A 19,673-nucleotide genomic window follows, 5' to 3' on the forward strand; every position below is an offset into this window, starting at 1 on the left:
AGCTTTCCAACAACATATAACACATGGTTATTGGTCAGTTTGATGTTTTATTTACTAATTTTAATAATATGTGCAGTACCAACTTTGTAATAACTTATCAAAAAGGAACACTTCTGATACTTCTTAAAATCTCAAAGCACTCATTCAGTTTTAGTCATAATGCCTACATGCATTGGAAAGTAGAGCTTCTAATGATTCCTATTCTGTGTTGGTCAAGACTGTAGTTAATTATATTTTGACAAAGTTTTTTTTCTCAGAGCTTAAAGATTACTGGGTTCATTTTTTTATATAGTGTAACCCCTGTTTCCATCCCTACAGCTGTTGGTTGTCCACCAGAACAAGGTTATGTGTTTGATGAATATGGGCCGCCTTGTCCTAAGACAAGCTTTAATAAAGAGATCCCGTTGGGTGTGATCGAGTCTCACTGCTTTAAACCCTGTGAGCCAGGATGCCAGTGACCAGCCCGAATGGTAGAACACAACGCCCACTCCATCACCCCTGAAAAATGCCCTAAAATTATCCACAGCTACTCATGAGGCCCACAAATGTCACATGGAGCCAAATCAGTTCCTTAACGTTACAAAGTCTCATTGATATGTGCCTTCCAAATAAACTTGAGAAATTATGAACCAAAATATGTTTTAAGTCAACACTGACCCTTTTAATTTTCTTAATGCACATTTCTGGTGTTATTGTGGACAATTCATCAGTGTATTTTATTAAAAATCAGTCCTGCCCCCAAACGCACACCATTGGTCAATGTTATTGTCTCTCTTAAGATGGTCACTCAAAACAGAGGAATTTATATAGCACCACAGAGACAGAGAAATTAAATTATTGTGACGATACAATAATGCTGCACTCATCTTTTTGTTTTGGGTTCATAGGAACATCCGGATTTAAGGAGCTACACGCACCCACAGCTCAACCTATGACCGAAACCTAGGAAGGACACTAGAGCAATTTACTAAAACACCAATGACTGATAGAGCACACACTCCAAACATTCATCGACTTTATTGATGTTTAATCACGGAAGGAACTGTGTTTGAATGAGAGCAACTTGTGTTCATGGTTCAAGCACTTTCTAAGTTGCCATTTATAAAAAGCGCCCCCTCCAGGTCTATATCAGTGCTTACATGCATGCACACGTTTGCTGTTGATTTTACAAGATCACTGTAGTGATTCTTTGACAAATAATTAAGGAAATGCATGACTCTTATTGTATACAGTGAGCACAATAAAACACTGAGATTTTGGTTGCGTTTTTTTAATCTCAAACAGAGTGTGATGTATATCACTTTGCAGATAGCCACTGTTGCCCACGTGTAAGTACTTCAGAAGTAATAACGCAAAATGATTAACAATTCCTGAACATTTGGCGAAACACATTTGAACATCTTTAATGAACTCCAGTAAACGCCGCCTCAGTCGCTCTCTAACAAATGCGCATTCATTATTTCTTAAATCACAAAGTCTGCCTCCCTCTAATAACAAGTTTTATTTATTCAGAGAGAATATATACGGTGAAATTCTACAATGGAAATGATAGTAATGAATAAATTATTATTTTGCTTTGCATGTAGTTATGCTTGCTTATTCTTTTAAAACAGTGTATGATTGCATGTGTGTAGCCTGAATGTAAATAATCCATGTGACTGTGTGTGTGTGTGTGTGTGTGTGTGTGTGTGTGTGTGTGTGTGTGTGTGTGTTGTTTAAGATCCAGTCTGACTCTTGATAGTGTGTGTGTGTGTTCGGTCCACTATGTGATGTTTGAATCTGTCCGACAAAAGAGAATCTTTACATTTCCAAAAAAACACCTTCTGAGACTACTGGTGGGCGCACTGCACCCCTGGTCCATGTGGACCCCCCTCCTCGTCGGAGCTGTCATGGTACGCTTCACGTCGTTGACCGCTAGATGACCCCTGACTGAGGTCAAAGTCCTGCAGGTCAACTTCCTCTGCATCAGTCGAGATGACAGGAACCTCTGTACGGGACGGCAACAGATCCTCCAACTCCTACGTACATACAGACACATACACGCTTGATTATACACATTTCATTCAAAACCAAACAGCATCGGTAAAAAGTAAAATCTAGACCGATTTAACAAATATTTCTATACTTATTAGAGTATTGCATTATTAATTATGCACGCTAACGTCAACTGTTTTGCATCAGAACTGCTACACGTGTTCGTTACCGTTAGTTTCTCTGTGCTGATCCAGCCGTTCTCTGGAAACTGGACGTCAAACTTGATGTACAGATCTCCTTTCTCAAATGGGTTTCTGTACTGAGGCATTCCTTCCCCTCGGACGACCCTTGTACAACCTGAAAATGCATCACGAGAGTATTATCATGACATTTAACGGCCACTCGCATTGAAAAAGACACAAGCAGTCACGTTTCACTCACCTGGCTCTATGACTTTGCCAGGGGGGTATTTGATGACAAGATGTCGTCCGTCGAGGTGCGCAAGCGTAAACTGAAAACCGCAGAGTGCCTCCACCAGGCCAATCTTGTGACACATGTGCAGGTCATTGCCATCGCGACGGAAATCCTGCGCATAAGACAAAAGGATAACACAGATGACGCTTGATGATGAAATTCACTTCTCACTTTGTTTATAAACGGGGTTTGGAATTAACACCCGCCAACCGGCCAAATGCGGGTAAAAATCGGCAGTGGCGAGGAACTCCGTTGCCCTTACCAGCAACTTTGGCAGGTGACGTCTTCAGGGTTTTTCCTGCATTAAAAATGTCATGAATGTCAGGTGACTCGGTGCCACTGGCGAAGCAAATTTTATGGTCTTCTAACTTACACGAGCATCTGTGTGCTTTCATGCAAACCGCCACAGTGCACATTATACTGGGTGTCCACTGGTGCGTGGTGAGCGAAGTGAAGCGAGCGTTTTCAATTCATTCCAACGGGAGCCTAGCGGCATGCTCGCAAGGTGGATTCTTATCAGAATGAATTGAAAACATTGGACAGACAGTGGACAGGTAAGGTCAGCGTGATCTAGGGTTTTGATTACTAGAGCTCTGGGACAGCACAGAGCGAAACTTGTGAGATTCAGTCAGTATTTACTCCATTTTAGGGCAGCCAGCGGAGACCGTTCAACTTATGTGACCCATTTGAAGTCTACAGAGAACATTCTAGTATAAAGCTCTATATGGAAGAATTCAAACCCCTCAAACTGATAGATCATTATAAACAGCAGTGAAGTAAAAAAGAAACAAATAATACACATGCTAAGTTTTTAAAATAGACATCCTTACAAAAAATTTTTTGGTAAAAAAAACAAAAACAACAGAGGTTCGTCCTCCCCCTCCCGGATTGAGGCGACTCACTACACCACCACAAGGACTCGGAGAGCATTGAGAATTGGGCCCAAAAGGGGAGAAAATCCCCCCAAAACTGGTGAATATACAGGTAACTTGTATAGATTAATATTTATTTTATTAGAGTGAATCTATTACACTTAATTGTTTATTATAACTGCAAAAGTTGTAGTTAAAGGTTTCTAAATATTTTTAGGCTATTACCGTGCGTTCAGACCAGAGGCGGCGAGAGCGTCAAATCGACCGGAAGTCATTCATTTTCTATAACAGCCAGCGTCTCTCGCGGCGAGAAGCGGTGCGGCGAGTCTTGCCGTGCGTTCACACCAGAAGCGGCGAGAGCGTCAAAATTCGCTCTGGCTGCCCTGCCTTCAACGCTCGAGGACGCTCTGACATGGTTTGTTCAGAATGCTTTGTTTTGTGGACTATATTTAAAGGGGCCGCAATTTAAACATCCAGACATGTCGACCATTTACTTTTTGCCGACCTATCACAAGTAGCGTATATCCTCATGAACTCTTTAAAATGTGAAAATAAGAAATCGATCGATGGCAGAAAGTAATTAAAATTATAGTTGTGTGTTATCAAAATAAAATACATTTGTAATAATAACTGTGGTCTTGGTTGTTTTATATCCCTGTAAGCAAACAGGGACATATCATATATTACTGGGAAACCCACCACGGCAATAATTAGTTTCTCCATTTTATCTTCGGAACTAATGTTTGGTGGGAACCAAAGTTTACACGGTTGTGTTCTCTAGTCTTCGCTAGAGCGGAGCACTTCTATATTCCAATAGGTTGCCGCCGAACCGCGTCACAGCTCATTACCATAATGTTGACTGCACTTGAACTTTCATCTGACACCCACACCGCCCAAGACTTGCCGCGCCGCTTCTCGCTGCCGAGAGACGCTGGCTCTCATAGAAAACGCATGACTTCCGGTCGATTTCACGCTCTCACCGCCTCTGGTGTGAATGCATGGTTGGGCGGTGTGGGCGTCAGAGGAAAGGTCAAGTGCAGTCAACATTATGGTAATGAGCTGTGACGCGGTTCGGCGGCAACCTATTGGAATATAGAAGTGCTCCGCTCTAGCGAAGTCGAGAACACAACAGTGTAAACTTTGGTTCCCACCAAACTTTATTTCTGAAGATAAAAATGGAGGAGAAACGAATTATTGCCATGGCGGGTTTTCCCGTAATATTTGATCTGTCCCTGTTTGCTTACAGGGATATAAATAAAATAAAAAACGATGCGTGGACAAAGGTGTCTGAAATTGTTGGTGTGCCGGGTGAGTTGATGAAGTGGATATTATGGTTTATATAATATTATATAATAATATATTAAAATATTTCATGAGGATATACGCTACATGTGGTATGTCATCAAAAAGATACCGGTCGACATGTCTGGATATTTTGTGGCCCCTTTAAACGAACGTTGCCGCCTATTTCAAATACGTCAGAGCGTCCACGAATTTTCGGTATCGTTGTTGGCAGGGCAGCCAGAGCGAATGTTGACGCTCTCGCCGCCTCTGGTCTGAACGCACGGTTAGGATATTTTAGGTTTTTAGAAAAGACTATGTACATTAACCTAGCCACAGTAATGTGGAGCCATTCATGGTCTTACCTGTGAAAATGTCCTTATCATAATAAATTCCCCTGTTAAACAAGGTTAGAACAATGGTAAACTTTAATATAGGCAAGTACAATTTAGAAAGAAGGGATTAAAACTTCCATTAACTATGGACAGATTAGTGACAAATTTTCCTCCTGTTCTAAGTGTCCATGATATGGATATTAAGGTGACTTTAATCAGGCTTTTGTCCTGCTAAACTAATATCCTTCTTGTTCAAATAAGGTGGGGCATTTTGGCTAGTAAAAATGGTGAGTGGCTAGTGACCTTGGTAGCTGCTGAGCCAAAACGTTCATTATAAACCCTATTTATAAACAACCCAGTCTTATGTAGCCAGACATTTAACTATCAGTATTAAGTCTGGTCCACATCGAAGCTTATTCTGACCCACTGAAGACAGGGAAAGGGGTCGTCTGATCAACATGTAAAATGACCACAATTTGTTTGTCTGTTTGTGACATTTAAGGGCAGGTAAATCAGGGTTCCCACCATTTCCACGACTGTTCTGAGTCCTTCGTCATTTTATGGAGATTGCAGGCAAAAAGAGTGTTTTCGATGCAGTTAAATATTTCAGGGCAGAGCAAAACTAGAACAAATAATATTAACCAAAGATCATTTTCATTCAAATGGATGATCCCACAATATAAGACTGGAAACAACAGGGACTAGTTTGTTCTCAGAGTCCCCTGGAAATGACTTTAAGTTGTACCATGTCAAATCATCCAAATTTCACAAACATTGAGATTTAATGTTAAAGTGAATACTTTTTCTAAAGAAAAATAAAGATGATGAAAGCCAAAATATGAAATGCCACGCATCAATATTTACCAAGTAATCCAATATTTTGGGGACCTGGTTAGCTCAGCGAGTATTGACTCTGACTACCACCCCTGGAGTCGAAAGTTTGGGCGTGCTGAGTGACTCCAGCCAGGTCTCCTAAGCAACCAAATTGGCCTGGATGCTAGGGAGGGTAGAGTCACATGGGGTAACCTCCTCAGGGTCACGATTAGTGGTTCTCGCTCTCAATGGGGCGTGTGATAAGTTGTACGTGGATTGCGGGAGTAGCATGAGCCTCCACATGCTGCGAGTCTCCGCTGTGTCATGCACAATGAGCCACGTGATAAGACGCGCAGATTGGCGGTCTCAGAAGCGGAGGCAACTGAGACTCACCAGTGCTAAAAGCAAAACAAGATGTTTTCTGCAAGCGCTTTTCACATGGAGTTCCAGCAAAATCATGTAAATGAGGCTTCACGATTGCCTTGGCAAAGTGAACAGCCACTATTACTATTGTGGAGGATGAGAGATTTAATGCTCAAAACGCAAACTACAGAGACTAGATATTTCAATACGTTAACCTCCAACTTGGACTGTTTAATGTTTTGTAGTGTCCCAAAAAAACTTTTTACCTGTAGTTTGCCTCATAAATCATAATATTGTCATTTTGAATCCCCTCTACAAAATAATTGCATTTAATATTTTGCCATTCATCATCATTTGTTTATCTTTCACCAGTTAAAAATTATCAAAAATTAAATTAAGCTTGATACCTCTGGTTGAGTTGACACCGAATTACCCCTTCAGACTAAAAAAGACCTGTGAACTTTCCTGATTAGGGCTGGGTATCGAGTTCGATACATTTTAGGCACCGACTGAACTGCCTCTAAACAATCGAGTATCGAAAAATGTCTTGTCGTTCAGAACCAAATTTTGATACCTATGGGGTTAATCCACTCAACGTCAGTGATAAGCATGTAACATGCTAGATGTGCCCAAATCTAAAAGTGCTGGTGATTGGCTGTGTTTAGCATCAAGGGAAAACCCATATCAGAAAATGGTTTGATTTCCAGGGCTGAGAAAGAATGTTATCACTAACATTACTAACACTGTTCTACATTACAGAGAAATACTAAACCGTAATAATGAGCCTTAAAAATATAATTTTTACAAGCGAACGCACGAAGCGAGCCGCAACAGTAATGATTCTGAATGTGTCGGGAAAAACCAGCAGGAGACTGTCTGAACATTTTGTGTTCAGACAGTCAGAGTGATCGCCAATATCTGATGCCTTGGACCACGTCATGACGATATTTGGCTCGTTTTCCCATTAATCTATTAAATTATTATTCTCATTATTAGACTATTATTATTATTATCAAATTAATATTACAAATAATTTGCCCGTAGACACAAAGACAAGCGTTTGAAGAAACACTCTTTATTATATCATTAAGTACAGATGACAGAAAAGCCGTATATGGGCATGTATGACGTGCTGATACGGAGGCGCACAGTCTCGAGGAACACGTGCATCTAAAGATCTCACTCTTTGTTTCTGCCTTCTGATTTTTACTTTTTATAAGTGCTGCAAATGAAATAAATTATTACATTTTCAATGAAAAATCAATAAAGCAAGAATATTCACTAATTTTCATGGATAACGAAATACCTGACGGGTAGAGAATACACGGATGAAGCTTCTTTGCCAGAGAGATGTTCACAGCTGTTGTAAAGCCATCTTCAAAAAGTTGACCAACACATTTTAAATGCACTTATTTTTTTTCCAGTTTCATTTGAACTTTTAGTTCAAATAAATAAAAAAAGTTAAAAGTTTGAAATCAAGGAGTCTTGCTTTATTGTGCAAGCATAACCCCAACCACGTTTACCGAAAATTATCCCATAGTACCACCTAGCGTCCAACCAGCGGTAATACCGGTGTTCATCATTTTCTCCCGTTTTCTCCGAGTTTTTTCCCCCGACCAAAGTATCCAAAAAAGTATTGTTTAGGAACCGTATCGAAGTCAAGATATTGGCATCGATATCAAATTTTTTTTAGCGATACCCAGCCCTACTCCAGACAAATTGGAACGGATCATTTTATTCAGGGCTTGCTATATTTGCAATATGCATCAGATGTTTCATGGGCATGCTAGACTACTATTGACCACACACTGCACTTTGTGTGTGTGTGTGTGTGTGTGTGTGTGTTACCTCATGCTCTTTCTCCTGCAGCACCAGTATAATGTCTCCAGGCTCTGTGTTGGGCGACTGGTCTGCCTCTCCAGTGAATGTGATCTTCTGGCCATGTTTCATTCCTTTATCCACATGCACCTCCAAAACCTTCACCTCCTTACTCACCTTACGGCCCTCACACTCTTTACAGCGATCTTTCTCATTGATCACCTCCCCTACAAACACAAACAAGCATCAAACCTGGATCAGCCTGGACCACCACATATCATGTGCACTATATAAAAACAAAGAAATGTAGTACTGAATTCTCACCCTCTCCATTGCAGTCGGTACACACAGACTGCATCTGCTGTACCATACCAGGGGCCAGCTGTCTGATCATGATCCTCATGCCACGTCCCCTACATGTGGCACACTTCTGCACTGCCCCGGTTTTACCCCCTTGACTAAATAAGAGAGGAATTGTGGTAAATTCTACATCAAGTGGAATATCTTGATTTTAACCTGGCAGCTGCTCTAGAACACACTCACCCATTGCAGGCACTGCAGAGTACATTCTTACTGAGTTGTAGTTTAGTTGTTTTACCATTGTAAATATCTTCCAGAGACACCCTGATAGGAATAAAAAATACTTTTCAGAATCCTTTATATTCAAGGTTTTTTCAGATATTTTCATATGTAAAACAACTCACAGGCTTGGTAATATTCTTCAACAAAATAAGGTATTGATATTTATATTTTTCAGCCTTTTCACAATATTCTTGGTTTAAAAAGTTGTTTTTTGTGGAACCATCATTTCAACTAGGGATGCACAGATGTTAACATTTTTGGCTGATACAGATTTTAACAAAAACCTATAGAAAAATAACGATACCGATATTTTGCCACTTACCTTATTTTGCTATCAGATCACTGTTTTACACAGGAATTAGGCTATAAATTATGCTTTTTCACTGTTCTAACAATAATTTCAATTGAACATGGATTGGATATGTTGAGCACATGACAGGCCAACATTTTAAAGAGTGCCACAGTTAAAAAATATATAAGATAAGTGACAAAAAATGACTAAATATGATAAAAAGGCAATTTTGTACTTCTGTTTTTGCAGTTTAAAACGCAGCCTTTTAAGGTTTAGTAATCGCACAAAGCAATATTGCAATTTCAATCTAAATTCGATCAATCATACAGCATTAATGGATATCGTACCGATATCTCAGAAGTCTAAGTAGGCTGGTTTCAAAGTGTTTTGGATGGTTTCCCTCATCATGTAGCCTATAGATAAGTGCCGTTTCCACAACTTTCATCCCGGACGAGCCCCCATTAATGTTACAAACCCTTTTAGGTCTAGGGAAATTAGGATGCAACATTTAAAAACACTGTGCATGTACTGGGAAGCAATCAAACCAACAAGTATCAGTATTTATTATAAAGAATAATGGGCGAAAAATGATCCCATAATAAGCATTTACATAAATGTACAAATATACAACTTTAGGCCAAGCAACAATTATAAATCACAAAAGGAATGGGGAAAACACAGGATTCCCGTCTAGCTCCGTGTCGATCCCAGAGCTCCATTTTCGCATCAACAGTCCAGCATCTACAAAGTATGCAATGTTTCTGTGCTCAACTGCCTCAGATCTAACAACATAACTTAAGGTCTGATCCTTCTTTTGAGCCGTAATGATCTTCTCACGAGTTATAGGCAATTTTAAAAAGTTGGAATCAGCGAGTGCACTCTCTAGACCTTTTAAACTAGACTTTTTCCTCTGACCCAGCCCTAGTTATTTCTTCACCAACCAGATTCTGCACCATAAAAGTATCTGCCAGATCAACACTATCCAACTTTTTCTTTGACTGTGCGTGAGTGATTATGCACTCAGAAAACTTTGATATTTTCATTAAAAAAAAAAAAATCAATATTACATACTCTTATGAGTGTCAACTCTTCTACATATTGTGGCTATTGTCATTTCTGGATTGTGCATTTGAATTCACAATATAAATAAACCCTCATTTTTTCATATCAGCGTTTTCATGATTAAACCAAAATGCAGATTTTCTTTCTTTGTTTACATTTGTTCAAAGATCCTTTATAGCAGTGGTTCCTGACCCTGTTCCTGGAGGCCTCTCCAACACTACACAATTTGGATATCTCCATAATCAAACACACCTGATTCAGCTCATCAGCTCATTAGTGGAGGCTCCAAGACCTGAATTAGGTGTCTCAGAAAAGGGAGATATTTAAAAGTGTTGGGGGACCTCCAGGAACAGGGTTGGGAACCACTGCTCTATAGTTTTGGGGCCTGGGAAGCTCAGCGATGCTGACTACCACCACTGAAGTCACAAGTTTGAATCCAGCGCATGCTGAGTGACTCCAGCCAGGTCTTCTAAGCAACCAAATTGGCCAGGTTGCTAGGGAGGGTAGAGTTACATGGGGTAACCTCCTCGTGGTCATGATTAGTGGTTCTCGCTCTCAATGGGGCATTGTGTTTGGATCGTGGAGAGTAGCATGAGCGCAGCTGTTCAGCCTCCCTTCTGTATACAGACTCAACGTCATCTCGGATGAAGCCGAAGACGGTGGTGTCGTCTGCTAACTTTAGGAGCTTGACAGAGGGGTCCTTGGCTGTGCAGTCATTTGTATACAGCTAGAAGAGTAGTGGGGAAAGCACACATCCCTGGGGAGAACAAGTGCTGATCGTACAGGTGCTGGTAGTACATTTTCCCTGTCTCACAAGCTGCTGCTAGCTTGTGATCCACTGACAGATAGAGGTGGGAACAGAGAGTTGGTGTAATTTAGTCTGGAGAAAAGCTGGGATGATGGTGTTGAAAGCCGAACTGAAGTCCACAAAAAGGATCCTTGCATATGTCCCCGGTCTGTCCAGACATTGCAGTATATGCATCATTCACAGACCTGTTTGCTCAATAAGCAAATTGAAGGGGATCCAGAAAGGGTCCAGTGATGTTCTTCAGGTGGGCCAACACAGTTTCTCAAATGACTTAATGACTACAGACCTGACGTCTATGGTCATGAAGTCCTGTGATTTTTGGTTTCTTTGGGACAGGGATAATGATTGAGCGTTTGAAGCAGCATGGGACTTCACACTACTCAAGTGATCTGTTGAAGATCTGTGTGAAGATGGGGGTCAGTTGGTTAGCACAGGATCGAAGACACGCTGGTGAGACGCCATCTGGGCCTGAAGCCTTCCTCGTCTTTTGTTTAAAAAAACCCCGGCACACATCATCTTCACAGATTAAGTGCAGGTTGAGTAGCAGGAGGGGGTTGCAGGAGGTGTTGTTGTTTGTGTGAAGAGCGCAAGTTTTGTTCCCACAGTATAATAAAAAAAAAAAAAAAAAAAAAGCAAATTTCTCTCATTATTTCACCTTTAGTGATGAAGCATAGAATGAAACGTAATAAACTTTTTTTACATTTACATTTATGCATTTGGCTGACGCTTTTATCCAAAGCGACTTACAGTGCACTTATTACAGGGACAATCCACCCGGAGCAACCTGGAGTTAAGTGCCTTGCTCAAGGACACAATGGGGGTGGCTGTGGGGCTCGAACCAGCATCCTTCTGATTACCAGATTACCAGTTATGTGCTTTAGACCACTACACCACCACTCCATTTTTAAACCCCGGTTATGCACATGGCTGGAAATCAGAGCTCTTCAGTATCCAAAATGTAAGTAAACATTTTATTAGGCTATCTTTCAAAATGTAAACATTAATTCAACATGCTAATGGCGTTTGATATGAAAAGAAGCAAAATCACTATGGCTATTATTATTTTCAGAGCTGTTCGTTTAAAACAGTCCAGCCTACTTCATATCATCCTCATAAACAACTGTTACATTTCTCATTTCTGGACTGTACAGGTATCATCTTTCTGTGCTTTGTGTATCAGTCAGTGTTGGTTTTATTTGTGTTGTCTAATTTCATGTTTATTTCCACATTCTTAATAAATAGATTATGTCTAATATCTGCCTACTGTACAGGTCCTTCTCAGAAAATTAGCATATTGTGATAAAGTTCATTAGTTTCCATAATGTAATGATACAAATTAAACTTTCATATATTTTAGATTCATTGCACACCAACTGAAATATTTCAGGTCTTTTATTGTTTTAATACTGATGATTTTGGCATACAGCTCATGAAAACCCAAAATTCCTATCTCAAAAAATTAGCATATTTCATCCGACCAATAAAAGAAGTGTTTTTAATACAAAAAAAGTCAACCTTCAAATAATTACAGTGAGGAAAATAAGTATTTGAACACCCTGCTATTTTGCAAGTTCTCCCACTTAGAAATCATGGAGGGGTCTGAAATTGTCATCGTAGGTGCATGTCCACTGTGAGAGACATAATCTAAAAAAAAAAATCCAGAAATCACAATGTATGATTTTTTAACCATTTATTTGTATGATACAGCTGCAAATAAGTATTTGAACACCTGAGAAAATCAATGTTAATATTTGGTACAGTAGCCTTTGTTTGCAATTACAGAGGTCAAACGTTTCCTGTAGTTTTTCACCAGGTTTGCACACACTGCAGGAGGGATTTTGGCCCACTCCTCCACACAGATCTTCTCTAGATCAGTCAGGTTTCTGGGCTGTCGCTGAGAAACACGGAGTTTGAGCTCCCTCCAAAGATTCTCTATTGGGTTTAGGTCTGGAGACTGGCTAGGCCACGCCAGAACCTTGATATGCTTCTTACAGAGCCACTCCTTGGTTATCCTGGCTGTGTGCTTCGGGTCATTGTCATGTTGGAAGACCCAGCCTCGACCCATCTTCAATGCTCTAACTGAGGGAAGGAGGTTGTTCCCCAAAATCTCGCAATACATGGCCCGGTCATCCTCTCCTTAATACAGTGCAGTCGCCCTGTCCCATGTGCAGAAAAACACCCCCAAAGCATGATGCTACCACCCCCATGCTTCACAGTAGGGATGGTGTTCTTGGGATGGTACTCATCATTCTTCTTCCTCCAAACACGGTTAGTGGAATTATGACCAAAAAGTTCTATTTTGGTCTCATCTGACCACATGACTTTCTCCCATGACTCCTCTGGATCATCCAAATGGTCATTGGCAAACTTAAGGCGGGCCTTGACATGTGCTGGTTTAAGCAGGGGAACCTTCCGTGCCATGCATGATTTCAAACCATGGCGTCTTAGTGTATTACCAACAGTAACCTTGGAAGCGGTGGTCCCAGCTCTTTTCAGGTCATTGACCAGCTCCTCCCGTGTAGTTCTGGGCTGATTTCTCACCTTTCTTAGGATCATTGAGACCCCACGAGGTGAGATCTTGCATGGAGCCCCAGTCCGAGGGAGATTGACAGTCATGTTTAGCTTCTTCCATTTTCTAATGATTGCTCCAACAGTGGACCTTTTTTCACCAAGCTGCTTGGCAATTTCCCGTAGCCCTTTCCAGCCTTGTGGAGGTGTACAATTTTGTCTCTAGTGTCTTTGGACAGCTCTTTGGTCTTGGCCATGTTAGTAGTTGGATTCTTACTGATTGTATGGGGTGGACAGGTGTCTTTATGCAGCTAACGACCTCAAACAGGTGCATCTAATTTAGGATAATAAATGGAGTGGAGGTGGACATTTTAAAGGCAGACTAACAGGTCTTTGAGGGTCAGAATTCTAGCTGATAGACAGGTGTTCAAATACTTATTTGCAGCTGTATCATACAAATAAATAGTTAAAAAATCATACATTGTGATTTCAGGATTTTTTTTTTTAGATTATGTCTCTCACAGTGGACATGCACCTACGATGACAATTTTAGACCCGTCCATGTTTTCTAAGTGGGAGAACTTGCAAAATAGCAGGGTGTTCAAATACTTATTTTCCTCACTGTATGTTCAGTTATGCACTCAATACTTGGTCGGAAATCCTTTTGCAGAAATGACTGCTTCAATGCGGCGTGGCATGGAGGCAATCAGCCTGTGGCACTGCTGAGGTGTTATGGAGGCCCAGGATGCTTCGATAGCGGCCTTAAGCTCATCCAGAGTGTTGGGTCTTGCGTCTCTCAACTTTCTCTTCACAATATCCCACAGATTCTCTATGGGGCTCAGGTCAGGAGAGTTGGCAGGCCGATTGAGCACAGTAATACCATGGTCAGTAAACCATTTACCAGTGGTTTTGGCACTGTGAGCAGGTGCCAGGTCGTGCTGAAAAATGAAATCTTCATCTCCATAAAGCTTTTCAGCAGATGGAAGCATGAAGTGCTCCAAAATCTCCTGATAGCTAGCTGCATTGACCCTGCCCTTGATAAAACACAGTGGACCAACACCAGCAGCTGACATGGCACCCCAGACCATCACTGACTGTGGGTACTTGACACTGGACTTCAGGCATTTTGGCATTTCCTTCTCTCCAGTCTTCCTCTAGAATCTGGCACCTTGATTTCCGAATGACATGCAAAATTTGCTTTCATCCGAAAAAAAGTACTTTGGACCACTGAGCAACAGTCCAGTGCTGCTTCTCTGTAGCCCAGGTCAGGCGCTTCTGCCGCTGTTTCTGGTGCCTGTGCACAGTGGCTCTGGATGTTTCTACTCCAGACTCAGTCCACTGCTTCCGCAGGTCCCCCAAGGTCTGGAATCGGTCCTTCTTCACAATCTTCCTCAGGGTCCGGTCACCTCTTCTCGTTGTGCAGCGTTTTTTGCCACACTTTTTCCTTCCCACAGACTTCCCACTGAGGTGCCTTGATACAGCACTCTGGGAACAGCCTATTTGTTCAGAAATTTCTTTCTGTGTCTTACCCTCTTGCTTGAGGGTGTCAATGATGGCCTTCTGGACAGCAGTCAGGTTGGCAGTCTTACCCATGATTGCGGTTTTGAGTAATGAAACAGGCTGGGAGTTTTTAAAAGCCTCAGGAATCTTTTGCAGGTGTTTAGAGTTAATTAGTTGATTCAGATGATTAGGTTAATAGCTCGTTTAGAGACCCTTTTCATGATATGCTAATTTTTTGAGATAGGAATTTTGGGTTTTCATGAGCTGTATGCCAAAATCATCAGTATTAAAACAATAAAAGACCTGAAATATTTCAGTTGGTGTGCAATGAATCTAAAATATATGAAAGTTTAATTTTTATCATTACATTATGGAAAATAATGAACTTTATCACAATATGCTAATTTTTTGAGAAGGACCTGTATATTAGATGTTTTATATACAACTGATATAGTAGCATGGTCTGCTCTCTCATGGATTCATATGTTTTTTACAATAAGCAAACAATTAAATACTTAACTCGGTTACTAAATCTTTGACTGCTTCTGAAAACATTACACATAGGGCTGGGCGATATGGCAAAAAATATCACGATATTCTTTTTCATATCATTCGATAACGATATTTATCACAATATGCAATCACATTTGCACATTGCAAATTTTTTTGAATTTCCAAAAAAAGAAAACAAAATCCAAAACAGTCAAATCTGCGTTGGGGCCCAGACACAGCCAATGCAGTGGTGTCTGAGGGATCTTCTATGAAAATATTACAATATTTTATAGAGTTTATCAATTGAGTGCAGTTGGATATGAATGTTATAAGATGATCTGTTCATTTTGAATCATAACGACAGATATATATATATATATAATTTTAATGTAAAACAAATATATTTTCATATTTCTTTACATAAAGATATCCAAGTATGGGGACATAGAAGACCTTGTGACTGAGGAATGATACGGTATGGGGGTTAAGGGTCATCTCCAGAGAGAAACTTTTGAAAACGTAAAAGTCTGAATGGACCATTTTTCTATTTTCATTAAAGTGAGAAAGACTAGACTACAAACTAGTAATTGTTTTGTCTTTCATCCTTGTCAGAGATGATGAAATCTGAACAATTTCACAAAATTAGAACAGAAATCTATTTGTTTATTATTAAAGGCTTGGAACATGCCGATTAATAAAACAAAATTTAGAAAGAAAAAACGTTATGGTCTAAAGGCGCTCTGGAAACATGCATCTCATGTTTACGCACATGTGGGGAAAAGAGGATGCGGGTGCGGCCCGGGACATCAGTGAAGCGTGTTTCAGTGCTAGAGAAAAATATTCAAGAATACAGCGCAGAAAGATCAGATATGATGTAACCGGCACTGTTGTTTTGTCGCGCTGCTCACTAGAGACGATGAGAGGGCGTAAACGTCGTCATGATGTCTTGCAGTCAAGATGGAATCAATCTGGGGTCCGGAACGAGGTGACCTGCGTAGCGGGGCAATAGCAACTTCATATAGTCCGAAGCTGTGTTTCCACTTACACTCCGCCCAAAGCCACTCCCAACGCTAGAGAACCGCTTGCGCCGCGCTGCTGTCACTTTTAAAATCCACCACGTGAGCTTAACGCTTGGCTTCCATAGGAAGGAATTGAAAGCGCTCGCTCACATTCGCTCACTACGTGCCAGTGGAAACATATGATAAGACAGCCAAACTGCTAACGCTTTTAGCAACACGCATGTCTAGATGTAGAACACAGGCTAAATATAGAAAATTACTCAAAAGTTTATCGCGATAAATATTGATATCCACTTTTTATCACCCAGCCCTAATTACACAAGGCCCAAAAGTTGACAGCACGACTAAACGGGTGAACGAAAACCCATAATTTGCTCAACAGAACTCTTTGCTTAAAAACACATACTCTATATAAATGGAAGGATGTCTAAGGTTAATATGAGGCATTTATTACATTATATATGTAAAGCACTTATACAGGGTTAAAAGGCATAAATAATATCTTGCAAATTATAAATGTTTACAGTTAATTTGGTCAATAATTGGCCAATAACTATTACCAGCTGAAAAAAAATCGTGTTTGCATTAATTTCGTTTATGGGTGTTCTTTCAACTTCGGGAACTTTCATGTCCAAGGGGTTGATTTTATTTAAACAAAGATATTTTAACATTTTCTTTGTGATATATAAAGTTCTCATTAAAACTGACTTGGAAATGTTTTACCAGGCTTTCATCATTTATTTCTGATACTTTTCAAAAGCCTTTTATTTATAGATTTTACTGTTTGATCCTTGACCTAGACTTTCAATATTAAACTACGAAAATCTATTATAAAAATGCTAATGATCACATGTTTATAACTATGATAATCTAAACAAAGAGGGAAATAAACCACTTCAATATTTACAGCGTGAAAATAATTTCTATACATTTTTGCGAGTCTGGCATTGACGCTCTGACGTGATTCGGGAATGCAGCTTCATGATTGCTGTAACCATGCAGATCCTTATCCTTGTGGCAAGTTAATATTGCAGAGGATGTGAGTTCAAGAGATTTAATGCCATTGCAATGACTTTGCAACCTATGTGGGGAAACTAGTTCTTTCAGTTAGTCAACCTCCTAATTAGACTTTGGGAAACATTTAATGTTACTTAAAATTGGTGCTATTTTAGGTAATTTCTATCTTTATACTGTTAAAGTATAGCTTTGTTGGGAAAATTATAATAAAGCATTGTTACATATTTCTTTGTTTTTTCTTTCCTTTTGCTTTTTTGATTTTCTACCCTTTTCTCCCCAATTTGGCATGCCCAATTTCCAATGCACTCTAGGTCCTCACGGTGGCGTATTGACTCGCCTCAATCCAGGTGGTGGACGAAGAATCTCAGTTGCCTATGCGTCTGAGACCGTCAATCCGTGCATCTTATCACGTGGCTTGTTGAGCACGTTACCGCGGAGACGTAGTGAGTGTGGAGGCCCATGCTATTCTCCGCAGCATCCACGCACAACTCACCGAAAGCTAACCACATTATAGTGACCACGAGGAGGTTACCCCATGTGACTCTACCCTCCCTAGCAACCGGGCCAATTTGGTTGCTTAGGAGACCTGGATGGAGTCACTCAGCACACCCTGAATTCAAACTCATGACTCCAGGGGTGTAGTCAGCGTCAATACTCGCCGAGCTACCCAGGACCCCTGTTTTCTTTCTTTAAAAGGAAATAAATACAAGTGTCAAATTTCAGCACTTTCCAAATCTGTGATTAATTGCGATTAGCTACGAAACATTTTGCTATCAACTCGACTGACAGCACTAGTTTTAACGAGACTTTCAGAGTGCTAAAAATGCCAGAAGTTGAGCAAAAACTCCTATATACACTGAAATGACAAAAGTAACAAATAGCAATGTTTACAGTGCCTACACATATTTAAATTCATGTAATACATATATAATGTCCTAATGCAAGATGGTGAAACAGATAACGGACAGTTCAAAAGAACTGATTCAAGGAATTTAATCAAACTTTGCAACTCGGTTGGCATTCTTACCGAGGTTCAAATAAAAAACTGCATTAAAATATTTGTCTTAGTGCTCTTATACTAATCAAAAACAGACTACTGGCACAGATTCCAGGGAACTTAATGGCCAAAGGACATTTTAATCAACGTGATATTCACAATCCTACAACTCTTGGTTTCCCAGCCCAGCTGTTTAACTATAAAGCCACACCACCACCCCACATTTAAAATAGGTCATGCACAGAAAAGTGACCCCCTTTAACTTGATTCTCAAGTAAAGACAAATGTTCTATTGGCTCACTTAAGTGGATGTATCATGTCTTCTCCTCTCCGCCGACCACCATTTCGGCTCCTGCTGCTCTGGCCGCCCATGAAGCTGAACAAACCTCCACCAAAGATGTGAGAGAAGATGTCCTCCATTCCAGCTCCACCACCGCCTCCCTCACGCAAGCCTTGTTCCCCATACCGGTCGTACAGTTCTTTCTTCTCCGGGGTAGTCAGGACCTCATATGCAAAGCTGATCTCCTTAAACTGGTGCAACAAATATTGTATATTCAACACTTATTTCCATTTAATTAATTGCTTTCACAACTCACATTTCCATTAACGTGAGAACTCACCTTGTCACCTGCATTGGGGTTTTTATCAGGATGGTATTCTTTTGCTAATTTCCGGTATGCCTGAAAATACAATAAAAAATATGTAATTAATTAGTGGTAAGATACTATTACTATACTAAAATGGCTTTAAATGGGATTTTGACAATACAGGGCATCAATTAACCCTCTTTAACTCATTGCATATCAGCTACCAGCTAAAATTCAGCAAAGCAGCTGATAAGTTAAGCATCTCCTTGCGTTCATCTCATCCACTGTAATGATCTTGAACTGCAAGAAGCACCTTCAGCTTCTGTCTGTGGCACCTGCCAGGTGTTCTCCACAGCCAGTGCGTTCAAATAAAGCACTTAAAGCCATTAAAACAACACACTTAAAGCTATTAAAACCAGTATGAAAACGACACAAGTAAACATGGCTCTTTCAGATCTCTCGCCCAAATCCAAAAACAAAGGCCACACTGGAGGATCTCATGCGACCTGGAAAAACATGCAGCGTCACGCGCATTTTTTTATTTTTGATAATGATGTGATGCGACGGTCGCGAACAGCCATCTCTACCTTTTTCAGCTCGTTTTCGGTGGCTGAGGGAGATACTCCGAGGATGTCGTAGAGTTTGGTGTCTACGACGTTCGCCATGTCTGCAGACCAGTGCGCAAGGAGGAGCGGAGAGAGAAAAGCCGGCTGTGTGACGTCACGTGCGCGCCGCCGCGTCACTCCAGCGCGTGCGCGTGCGCGTGCGCGTGCGCTCGCTCGCCCCTACTGCGCCACAGTGTGAAAAACAATAATGGAACATTGCCCCCCCCATTTAATGTCATATTTTCATTAATGCTTGCTTGTCACTGGGGACTGG

At 40.6% G+C, this 19,673-nt stretch overlaps 1 protein-coding gene across 1 annotated transcript; it reads right to left on the minus strand.

Moving 5' to 3' along the window:
- Window positions 1-1,002: 1,002 nt before the first annotated feature.
- LOC127661345 (dnaJ homolog subfamily A member 2-like) lies at window positions 1,003-19,514 on the minus strand. The gene is made up of 9 exons (XM_052151994.1): window positions 19,382-19,514; window positions 18,828-18,887; window positions 18,509-18,738; window positions 8,474-8,554; window positions 8,255-8,388; window positions 7,961-8,157; window positions 2,416-2,560; window positions 2,204-2,331; window positions 1,003-2,018 (listed from the first exon to the last, which is right to left on the minus strand). The coding sequence occupies exons 1-9, from the start codon at window positions 19,457-19,459 to the stop codon at window positions 1,830-1,832; spliced, it is 1,242 nt and encodes a 413-aa protein (XP_052007954.1). The 5' UTR covers window positions 19,460-19,514; the 3' UTR covers window positions 1,003-1,829.
- Window positions 19,515-19,673: the final 159 nt, after the last annotated feature.

Source organism: Xyrauchen texanus, chromosome 21, assembly GCF_025860055.1.
Source record: "Xyrauchen texanus isolate HMW12.3.18 chromosome 21, RBS_HiC_50CHRs, whole genome shotgun sequence".
In the NCBI taxonomy this organism is placed as follows: domain Eukaryota; kingdom Metazoa; phylum Chordata; class Actinopteri; order Cypriniformes; family Catostomidae; genus Xyrauchen; species Xyrauchen texanus.

What these genes read in the sequence shown, in the direction of transcription:
- LOC127661345 (XM_052151994.1), bottom strand. Translation starts at nt 19,459, where the DNA reads ATGGCGAACGTCGTAGACACCAAACTCTACGACATCCTCGGAGTATCT. An exon ending in CTCTGCAGTGCCTGCAATGG is followed by an intron (nt 8,389 to 8,473) that starts GTGAGTGTGTTC and finishes TCTCTTATTTAG; the next exon opens with TCAAGGGGGTAAAACCGGGG. An exon ending in TGGCAAAGTCATAGAGCCAG is followed by an intron (nt 2,332 to 2,415) that starts GTGAGTGAAACG and finishes ATGCATTTTCAG; the next exon opens with GTTGTACAAGGGTCGTCCGA.